The sequence below is a fragment of the Moschus berezovskii genome, chromosome 1 (assembly GCF_049115385.1).
Source record: "Moschus berezovskii isolate FMDL1 chromosome 1, NW_MosBer_1.0, whole genome shotgun sequence".
NCBI lineage: Eukaryota > Metazoa > Chordata > Mammalia > Artiodactyla > Moschidae > Moschus > Moschus berezovskii.
In genome coordinates, this window is record NC_142460.1 from 2,090,975 (window position 1) to 2,102,425 (window position 11,451).

The 11,451-nt window shown below is 50.1% G+C and overlaps 1 protein-coding gene across 1 annotated transcript in view; it reads left to right on the forward strand.

Annotated features, from left to right (window-relative positions):
- The window catches only part of AGPAT3 (1-acylglycerol-3-phosphate O-acyltransferase 3), an 84,426-nt gene extending 73,229 nt beyond the window's left edge, over nucleotides 1-11,197 (forward strand). The window contains exons 6-10 of the mRNA XM_055414879.2: nucleotides 93-246; nucleotides 725-827; nucleotides 3,446-3,521; nucleotides 8,256-8,454; nucleotides 9,053-11,197. Coding sequence (XP_055270854.1) covers nucleotides 93-246; nucleotides 725-827; nucleotides 3,446-3,521; nucleotides 8,256-8,454; nucleotides 9,053-9,141 — 621 coding nt within the window. The 3' untranslated portion in view covers nucleotides 9,142-11,197. The remainder of the gene's footprint in view (nucleotides 1-92; nucleotides 247-724; nucleotides 828-3,445; nucleotides 3,522-8,255; nucleotides 8,455-9,052) is intronic.
- Nucleotides 11,198-11,451: the final 254 nt, after the last annotated feature.

Genomic DNA, 11,451 nt, shown 5'->3' on the forward strand with positions numbered 1-11,451 from the left:
TGACTTAGCAGCAGCAGCCACCGTCTGTGAGGCGTCATTACAGAATGTGACGGCAGCATCTCTAACTGGCCTTTGTCCCCCACGTGTCCTAGTTCCTCCTGTACTGTGAGGGCACACGCTTCACAGAGAAGAAGCACCGCGTCAGCATGGAGGTGGCCGCCTCCAAGGGGCTGCCCGTCCTCAAGTACCACCTGCTGCCTCGGACCAAGGGCTTCACCACCGCAGTCCAGTGTCTCCGCGGGACAGGTAAGAGCTGCCCGCCCTGCCCACCACCACCCCAGACGCCCAGCAAAGTGAGAAGGATATCAGTGACTTGCCAGAAACCAAATCAGTGAGTTCTGTGTAAAATACAGAATGCCAGTGGCATTAAAAGGACATCTGAGTTCGTGGATTTACATGTTGTAAGATTCTTGTGTCATTTTTTGAGGTGATAAAATACTAGTTAATGGAAAACAACTAAAGAGATAATTTTTAAAATTTATATAACTGAAAACCTTATAAAGGAAAAAATATATATCCAATTAATCCAAAAGGATGGCAAAATCAAAGAAAGGGACAAAGCACAGGATGGACAGGAAACAGCCAGACAGTAGCTTTAAACACAAGTGACTCAACTAAATGCCCCAATAAGAGATGGGAACCCTCACAACGGGCATTCAGCTGAAGAGCCATGGTGGGCCAAGCTGCCTGATGTCACCTGTCACCTTCTGTGCCCTCCCTGCAGTCACAGCTGTGTACGATGTCACACTGAATTTCCGAGGAAACAAGAACCCGTCTTTGCTGGGGATCCTCTATGGGAAGAAGTACGAGGCGGACATGTGTGTCAGGTGAGCTACCCACGGGGGCGGGACCGGCGGGGACGGGGCCGGGACACAGCCAGCAGTGCACCTTCTGCGCTGCTCCTCCCCTCTCCCGGATGCCCCCATGTGGAGGTGCTGGGGTATTCCACCCTCCAGGACCCGCACACAGTGGGGACCGTAGAGAGCAAAGGAGGCTGTCCAAGGTGCAGGCAGAAGGTTCCAGAAGCTCCAAGGGAGGCATGACCCCTCCCGCTGGAGGGAGCAGAGGCTTTTGGGAAGAGGTTTTAGAGAGCTAAAACTTGGGCAGTGAGTAGGCTTTTCATAGGCAGGAGAAGGATAAGCTGTCCCATCCTGAGCGGCATGCCCATGTGGTCCCTTTTCATGGTGTGCAGCCATCTAGACCACCTGGGAGTGATGGTGGGGTCAGGGCCATGTCCTCTGCCTCCCTCTCCTGGTGACCGCAGGCTGAGTCGGCAGGTTCTACCCTAGCCAGCCTGAACCCCCTTGGCTTAGAGGCAGCCAATACCGAGGCACATCAAGCTGGTAACACAGGGCTGCTTGGGATGGTGGGATCCATGTCTGTAACAAAAGATCAAGGTCTGGGATTAGAGTTGTGTTGCAAGGTCATTCCTGTCTCACAGCCACACTCTGACCTCCACATTTCTCTGCCTCAGGAAGAGGAGATAAACCACCCAAAAAGTCTGGCGGGGGTGTTGACACCGTAGTGGCCACCAGGGGCTGGTGATTTTTCTGGGGCCCTGGCAGGTCCCAGTCCTCCTCAGGGAGCCCTTGAGGCAGATCTTGGTCTAGCCCCTGGGTAGTAAGGGGCTTCGGGCATCCCAGATGCTCATGGTCAGAGCCGGCAGGTGCCAAAGCGGTTGGTGGAGGGGACCTACCTGGTCCAGCTCCAGGCTGGTGCTCACGCCTGCCTGCATGGACATTCAGCTCTAGTGGGAGAGGACTGGTGCTGTAATCTGCTGTTTTTCTCCTTTGTTGCAGAAAACGAGGGGCTGTATTCGGTATCTTAATAGATATAGTCTTAGAATTTCAGAAAGTTTCAACTTACTGCTTTGTATTGTGTACCGTTTGGGTGTTTTGGGCAAAAGCAATATTCCAGTGAGTCCAGCACATACCTGTAATCAAACAAGTCAAGGTTCGCATGACCCAGTGGAGTTTTGCTTCATTTTCCCATCCCCTACTGAAGAAGATGCCAGAGGAGCCTGTGATTCGGCAGGGCCAGGGCCATGGGGATGGTGGCTTGAGGCTGTCCTGTGTCCATGCTGGCTGTTGGGGCCAGCGTCCTCAAAGTGGCTTGAGTCAACTCTAGGAGATAGTATTTGTATTTGTCGCATCATTTAAAATTTGTTTATATTTCATGCTTCATACAGCAGACATACAACAGAACCTGTTTGTGGTATCTGTGCAGTTAGGGGAGAACAGTCACTTGAGTTTGACACTGTGGGCAGTCATCTCTCTGTAGACAAACCTCTCCTGACGTCCTTTCCTTCCCGAGATGGTACCTGTGATGAGTCCTTCAAGTGGTACCTCTCTCGGTGTGGTCTGGGGACTCCTGCAGGGTCCACAGAGCTAAACCGTTTTGTTTACTAGGGGTTAGCAATCTTCTGTCCTCTGAGTGCAAAGCGGAGTCTCCCGGAGGCTGCATGATGTGTGCTCAGATGTCTGATTGCATGTGCTTGTAAAAATCCTGTTTTCATTTTGAATATGGTAAAATGGATAGGTACAACCCACCAAAACCAAAGTTCTCAACTTTTAGAGGAAAAAAAAAAAACAAAACCAGTTTGATATTCCTTAAACATAGGAGGTTTGCCTCTGGCTGTGGAAATTTCTCCTGTCTCTTCTCTCACCCTGGGCCCTCCGAGATAGGCTGTCAGGCGCCGCAGTGACTGCGGTCCGCTGGTTAAGTTACTCTTGCTCCTGCGTGCGCTCGGCGGCCCCTGCTGGCGATCTTGAGGTATTGCAGGGCCCTGGAAAGAGGTCCCGGTCTTATCAGGTAGACACGTCCCGTCCTGGGACTGGTAATTCAGCTGGTGATACGGTTTATACATAAGCCACTGTCCCAGTTGAAGTCAGCAGTTTGTTAGGTGAGATTAAATTTTCAAAATCTCTTCAGCTTTTCAGGCAAGTAGATTTCATTTGTGAAAGATGACGTTTTCTTTGCCTCATGAAAGACACTATCAGCAATGATCACATCCAAAGACAAACTGAAAGACCAAACCTGCTGCAGAGGCTAATGAAGGGTCAGCCTTCCCAGTGGAGCTAACTGCTCCAGTCCAAGGGGACGCTCCTGAAGCGTCCCCGTGCAATGCTTCAGCGCTCCTGGACATTTGAAGTGCCTGCCGGGGCCCTCCGTGATTCCCTGCAGTCCTCCGAGGCACAGGACACTGCTTGAGGAAAAGTTACTTTGATGTTTGTGTGTTCTTAGAAACTGAGAGTCAGATTTGAATAGAAAAGGCAGGACCTCATAAACTGTACCAGGAGAAGGTAGAGGTGCCTGGCTCTCCCCACCTCCACCCCTACCCCTGGGGTCTTACAGAGGTTCCTGATGCATAAGAAATTATTTTTCCCTGTTTCAGTTTGATGTCATCTGATAATTCACTTTGCTTTCAATCTTCTTAATGAAACAGGAGATTTCCTCTGGAAGAGATTCCACTGGATGAGAAGGAAGCAGCTCAGTGGCTTCATAAACTGTACCAGGAGAAGGTAAAGGCGCCCAGCTCCCCCCACCTCCACCCCTACCCTTGGGGTCTCACAGAGGTTCCCAAGGGGCAGCTAACAGGGCAGGAAGGTGGTGCGCTGACTGTCTCTAGAGACAGGCGTGCTGTGCCACTCTCAAATTCTTCTTTCAATCCTTTCTTCTTTCCAATCCTTTCTGCATCTTTCATTTTTCCTAACTTTCAAGAAATGAACAAACTAGAGAAAAGTGTACTGGATATCACAGTGCTGGTATAACCATTGCCAATAATATCACATTTGTTTCATTTTTTGTGTGTAAAAGAAATTGTAGGTATGCAACACACATTGTGTGTGTGTGTGTGTGTGTGTGTGTGTGTGTGTGTGATTTAATATGTAAGAGACACACTGTAGATGACACGACAGTCTTCTTGGTGACCGCACCCAGTCCCTCCTCTGTTCCCCTGGCATGTCTCACCTCCGACTCTTCGGTTTGTTTTATACACATACAGGGCACTAGGTTCTCATCTTCAGCAACAGAGAGGCTCAGATAATCAGAAAGTCCTTCTAGTATAAAACACATACCCTTTTATAAGGGTTTTAACCAAGTAGCAGGAACTTCCCAGGTGGTGCAAGGGTAGAGTCCACCTGCCAATTCAAGAGACACAGGTTCTATCCCTGGGTCGGGAAGATCCCCTGGAGTAGGAAATGCAACCCACTCAAGTATTCTTGCCTGGAGAATTCCATGGGCAAAGGAGCCTGGGTGTCGGAAAGAGTCAGACATGACTAAGCACACATGCAGCAGCAACCAAGTAATGTATGGCACATAAATCTGAAGAGGAATTTAAGCAAACTTTTAAAATTAAAAAAAAAATAAAATGCATATCCTTTTAAATGCACTGACAAGTGCTTAAAAAAAGTAAGGGACCTCTCTCAGGAGCAAAAGAGGAAGTGGGACTGGAAGTCAGCTGGGAAGGCTGTGAGTGGAAGCTCGTGGAGTCTGTTGGTCTGCCCACCCTGTGGTCTTGAGTTTTGATGCCTACATGGAAACAAAAGACATGGATTTGACCTCACTTGGGGCTGGAAGTTAGAACTGAAGACCCTAATGAAGCTGGCACCCTGTTGAACTTTCATCTTCATGGAGGCTAAACTGGAAAATGTACCTGCCAACACAGGGAGTGACTTTGAAGCTTACCTTTCCCCTCTGAGTCTTGAAACATCTCCCTGGTGATTCATAATCACAGTACTGTCCTTAAACAGGTGGGGGATTGAAGTTATACTAACAGCATAGTTCAAGAACAAAATGAAAATATCAGCATTAAAAAGGTAGTTCCAGGTGAGTCTCTGTAGCGTTCCTGAGAGAAGCACATGTAAAGCTAGAAGAGCAGGACTCCAGACTCAGCTGCCGAGATTTCTGCTGAAGGCATGCTTGCAACCGAGACCTGCCATGGGCAAGTATGACAAGCAGACAGAAAATTAAACCCTCCTGAAACTTCAGCTATAGAATTACTACTAGGCAGAGACTCAAATCAGTTTGCTTGAAATGACTAAGCAAAAAAGCAGGGATTGAGGACTTCCCTGGTGGTCCAGGGGGTAAGAATAGGCCTGCCAATGCAGGGGTCATGAGTTCAATCCCTGGTCCAATAAGATTCCACATGCCTTGGGGCCGCTAAGCCCATGTGCCACTACTGAGCTCGTGTGCCACAACTACCGAAGCCCGTGCACCCTAGAGCCCATGCTCTGCAACAAGCCACCGCAGTGAGAAGCCAGCACCCCACAACCAGAGAGTCGCCCCCACTCACACAGCCAGAGAAAGACCCAGCGCAGCCAAAAAGAAGAAGGGACTGAAAACCAAAGAATAAGACCTATTAAAAATGGAACAGATGGGAAACCTAGTAATTGACAGTAAAATCTTAGTAAACAGATTAGATAGAAGATTTGATACAGCTGAAGAGAGAATTAGAAGCTGGAATCAAGACCGCTAGGAGAAATATCAACAACCCAGATATGCAGATAACACCACCCTCACAGCAGAAAGTGAAAAGGGACTAAAGAGCCTCTTGATGAAAGTCAAAGAGGAGAGTGAAAAAGCTGATTTGAAATTCAACATTCAAAAAATTAAGATCATGGCATGTGGTCCCATCAGTTCATAGCATATAGAAGGGGGAAAGGTGGAAGCAGTGACAGATTTTATTTTCTTGGACTCCCAAATCACTGTGGATGGTGACTGCAGCCATGAAATTAAAAGATGCTTGTTCCTTGAAAAGAAGGCTATGATAAACCTAGACAGTGCAGAGACATCACTTGGCCGACAAAGGTCCATATAGTCAAAACTACGGTTTTTCCAGTTGTCATGTAAGGATGTGAAAGTCGGGACCATAAAGAAGGCTGAGCACTGAAGAATTGATACTTTCGAGTTGTGGTGCTGCAAAAGACCCTTGAAGAGTCCCTTGGACTGCAAGGAGATCAAACCAGTCAATCCTAAAGGAAATCAGTCCTGACTATTCATTGGAAGGACTGATGCTGAAGCTGAAACTCCAATACTTTGGCCACCTGATGTGAAGAGCCAACTCATTGGAAAAGACCCTGATGTTAGGAAGGACTGAAGACAAAAGGAGAAGAGGGTGGCAGAGGATGAGATGGCTAGATAGTACTACCGACTCAATGGACACGAGGGTAAACTCCAGGAGATAGTGAAGGACAGAGGAACTTGGTATGCTGCAGTCCATGAGGTGTCCCAAAGAGTTGAATACAACTTAGCAACTAAACAACAATGAAGGTTTTGAGGAAATTACTCAGCATGTAGCACAGACGAAGTGAAAACATAAAAGGAAAGTTAAAAGATCCAGAGGCTAAACAGATGTCCAGAATGTAACCTTCAGACCATCCAGGGGTGGGAAGGATGAGGAAGAGCAGTTGTCAGGGATAACCATAGAACTTCCAGAGTTGAAGAACACCGGTTTTGTCGGGTTCAAGAAACACAAGTCAGGGATGGGATATATAAAAAGAATGTATGTACATACACATGCATACACATGCACACAAACATACATTACAGAAATATACATGAAACAGAATAAACAGAGAACAAGGAAAATAATAACAGCATAAACTATTTAAGCAGAAAACAAAGCTACAAAAGAGGAACCCAGTGCACCGAAAGATTTTCTCTAAACATATTAATAAAATGGAAACCTCGGACAAGGCTGACCAGTTAAAAGAGAGAAGGAATACGGTGTGTGTGCATCCCATGGTGGATGGGCAGAAAGACGTGTGTGCGAGGGTACAAAGGAGAGCATGTCTCTGGATCAGGGTTAGTTTTTAAAAGTTGGAACCTCTTACAAAGAGTGACATCTCCCAGCAACAGTATTTGCTTATTTAGCAGGAAGTGAGGAATAACCTCAAAGTGCATTATTAGAAAATAGATACATTATGTTTATTCACTTGCTGGGATTCAGTTACAATGAATGAACTGCGTGCATGTTCTCAGTCTAACTGAATCTTGAGAAAGTAGGTGTATGAGACAGCAGACTGCGGTAGGCGTATGGTGTGATGCTATTCACAGAGAAGCACACAGCATGGAGCGGTCCCAGACATTGTCACAGAGGTGCCCGTGCACGGGGTGCAGGCGCAAACCCTCCTGGGGAAGGAGGCCACACTGGACTTTGGGTGTGTGGGGAATGGCTGACAGGTCGGGACACAGACTGCCACCATCTGCATTGTCTGCTCAGGGGCAGGCGGGGCAGAGTGGAGCGGGCTGAAGGAACGGGCTTGAAAATGTTCTGGAACCCCACAGGAAGGGCCCTCAGGGTGGAGGGGCACGTGTGGGCACCCTGCGGTATACTCACAGATGTAAGGGTCGCAGCTTCTCCTGAGCTCTCAGGCCTCTGGCACCCACCCCATACCCCCTGGGTTGGCAGGGGCAGCTGGCGTCTGACCACACATTGGAAGAGGCTGTGACACTGGGTATTTGTCAAGACCCCTGCCCTGTTTTTAATGTAATGCCAAACACAGCTGAAGAAGCTAAATGCAGAAAATAAAACAGAAAAAGGTGAGAAGAGGTGAGACCCAAGCCCCTGAGGTGATTAAGATCACGTGGGTGTTCATCTTTCCAGACTTGGTCCCAGACACATACCTTGTCATACATAATTTTATTTATATGGAATTGTATGGCACTTAGTTTCTTCAGAAAACTCAGACTATCGTGAGCGTATCCTTGCTGGCACATGACGTGTCATAGCTGCAGAGAAGTCTGTCTCGGCATCTCAGCTGCTCAGTCAGGCAACTGCCGCTCAGTGTTTAGTGTGGCCCCATTTCCCTGTCGAGGGTGCTTTCACATCCTCACCTGCTCCTCTGTCCTGCCATCATTAGCCGCCAGGACATGGAGGAAGGAAAGGTTAAGCAGCTTTTTGTGGGTGACCCAGCCGGCAGGCCATGGACTCCCAGCAGCGGTGGCTGCCACCCTCGCTCTGGAGGTGTCGCCAGAGATGGTGCTGGGCTCAGCAGACGCTGCAGTCCTGGGGCTTGGAGGTGCCTATTGTGTGCCAGGCACTGGCTGATCATGTTCCTAGGAAACTTGCCTGATCGAAGGGTTTATGCTTTTCAAGCTTTTGATATAAGCCAACCACAGATGAAGGTCATGTCAGCTTCATCCCATGGCCCGTGTCGTGTGGTCCATCCTCTTTGTGTATAGGTCAAGTCATTTCTTGCTTTTGAGTTATGACAGCAGCACATGAAGGCCACTGTTCCGGTTGACTCTTTCAGGATGCGCTGCAGGAGATATATAACCAGAAGGGTGTGTTTCCGGGGCAGCAGTTCAAACCCGCCCGCCGGCCGTGGACGCTCCTCAACTTCCTCTTCTGGGCCACGCTCCTCCTGTCTCCTCTCTTCAGTTTTGTCCTGGGCGTCTTCGCCAGTGGATCCCCCCTCCTGATCCTGACATTCCTGGGGTTTGTCGGGGCAGGTAATGAAGGGGAAAGATGGCGCGGCTCAAGGGTGGGAGCCTTTCGTGTGCTGGTGGCCATGCCCAGGCCTGGAGACAGTCACCCAGCAGCCGGGATCCAGCCCGAGCCTTGCCAGCCTCAGAGAGCAGCTCTGATCACTGAGCCATGGGGCCGTGACGACCTCCACCAGATTCCAGGGCCATCTCTCCAGAAAGCTGGCCAGCCGGCCTGCCGCCTGCCTGGCATCTCAGGCCAAGAGCTGCATGGGGAGGGTCCTGGCCACTGGGTTTGCACTTGGGCAGTTGGGGGCGTGGGCTGGCATTCTGGCCTGAGGTTCCCCAGGACACTGCCATTGCTTGTGCTGTAGCAGATGCAGGGGCACCAAGTGTTGGGCACTGGAGCCCCTCAGCCCTTGCTGAGAACTGCAGCCCTCAATGGGCCCACACCTACTGCTGCTCCCTGCTACCCAACCCCACAGGCTGACTGGGTGGGAGAAGGGCAGAGGACCCGCCCCTCGCCCCCAGGAAAGTCTGAGGTCAAAGGCAGGTCCTCCCATAACTACTTTTCCAGCCTGATGGCAAGGCGGTCAGCTAACCTAGCCTTTTTCCTGTTTTAAAGCTTCCTTTGGAGTCCGCCGACTAATAGGAGTGACTGAAATAGAAAAAGGCTCCAGCTATGGAAACCAAGAATTTAAGAAAAAGGAATAATTAATGGCTGTGATTGAACACACATAACCTGACGGTGGTATCCAATTAACGCAATTAAAAACAGAACAACACACCTAGAGCGGGGGAAAAAAAGACACTTAGAAACTATTTTTCTTATTAACTGGTGACTAATACCAATAAAACTTGAGCCAAGAGTAAAGCGGTCGGCAGACCTGCAGATGGAGACGCCAGCCTCGCCCCTGCGCAGAAGAGCCGGGCTGGGCACCTGCTCTGGGGGGCGGCCGCTCCCGCCCCCGGGATATGGGGGCTCACCCAGCCCGAGAGAGGCTTTGGAAACGTTCTCTTCTCGCGCTTAGATCCCGTTTTCGGTTTTTATCAATTTTCTTGGGAATTTCCCCTGGCCCTCGCCTCTTCCCCTGCACCCCCTGCGGACTCTCTACCCTGCTCCCACTGAGAACTGTGTGCCTGGGTCCCCAGGCCCCCAGAGCACCTACCGGCCGCTACCAGCCCGCACCCGGCCTCCGGGAAGCTGGGGGTGGGCAGGGAACGTGGCCTGGCGAAAAGCACACTGGGCGGGGCTGCGGCGGGACACGCCCCCTCCCCCGGAGCGCCTGCCTAAGCCTGCCTGCTGACACCTTGAATCCATTTTAAAGGGAGTGGAACCAGAGAAAACGCGGTGAGATGTCGAATTCTGCCCATGCCCGGAGCTTAGCTCCTCTGTCCCCCTCGCTCCCGGCAGACAGCGGCCTTTCATCCCGCTGGGGGCAGGGCTGCAGGGGGCCGGCCCCCCACCCCCAGCACGGCCGGTGCGCCAGGGGCGCTTTGCGCTGGGGAGACCTCGGCCGCAGGACTAGCAGATGCTTTGAAAAGGCGGTGTCACCATCACCGTGTCTTCTCAAGGTGATTGGAGACTGTTAACGCGGAGCTTTTAAGAGGTTTTGTTTTCACAGTTGACCTGATGGAAACCAGAAGTGGGGAGCCTTCCCCGCTCCACCACCTCCCTTCCGAGCAGGTGCGAGGATGCTGGCCTCTGGGGGAGGCAGGGGAGTCCCTAGTGTCCGAGCAGCATCCCCTTCAGCCTGCAGCCACGGGGAGGTGTTTCGTGCCCTCTCGGGCCTCTTGGCCTTGCCGGGTTGGAAGCCTTGTGGTTGCCCGGCAGGGTGGGCCTGGGCCGCCCCTCCAACTCCACCATGTCATTCCGCCTCCCGCCTGCATCCGACTTTCTTCTTAAACTTTCAACTTGCTTTTTTAAAGTCACACTCCCCTCATCTTTTTTAGCAAGGGAAAGAAAAATAATGGGTGTTATCTCTGCTGTCCTGTAACCAGCATTTAGAATAGAGGCAGGTTGAATTTTCTAGTGGGGGAGGGGGATGAAAGAGGAATGGGCAAAATTATAAACCAAATTGGAAAAAATAATTATGCATTGGCCCTAAGTCTGAATTCTGGGGAGACCTGTGGAAACAGCAGATTGCCTTTATAGTGACACTACTGAATTCTGCGTCGGTGACCTTGGTGATGGCACCAAGGTCGCGGGGACGTGACCCGCAGTTCTGTGCTCGCTCACAGTGACCGTGAAGGCACACACATCCTCTCGAGGCTGGGCACTGAGTGTGGAAGCCAGCTGCCCTCTGCCACAAAGCTTGCCTCCCGCTTCCCTTCAGGCGTGGAGCCTGGCACGCAGTAAGGCCACTTGCACTTGGGTGAGCGGCTCCCTTAGATCTTGTTTCTCTTCACACAACCTGCTGCTCACCTCTGTGTGTGTGTCATTTGCTAATCCACTCATCCCTGAAGAGCTTAAAGGAAGAAGTTGAAGGGCACTACTGTGAAGATACATTACCTGGAAAGTGCAAATTTAGATCTTTTACCATTTAATTAATAGTTCTTGCTTCCCAGCTAAGTTCCCTCCCCTTGAAATTGATATACAATATGTAAATTCTATACTGAGTCAGTAACCAGCTGTGAAGACTCCTGGGTGAATGGAGGTTGAGACCACGTGTAGGTTTTAAATCTCAGTGACTTCCTTCTGATTTAACGAAGATTAGCTTGTGCATTTGAATACCAAGCCCTTTGAGAGCAATAAAAATTACACCATGAATGTTTGCTTTTTTTTTTTTTTTTCTTTTTTGGAGGGGTGGATCTTGCTTCTCATCCACTTCGGAGGGAAAAGGGGGAGGCTCCTTCAGTTTTTAAATTAATAAATCTCAGAACAATGCTTTTCTTATTTCTTCTCCTTGACCCTCTTTGTTACTGATGCTGTCATTGTCCAAAATCAGGCTGAGTGTTGGGACGGTCCTCCTGGTCACCACCAGGGAGGGTGCACTCCAGATTCAACACACTAGGCCCCAGGTC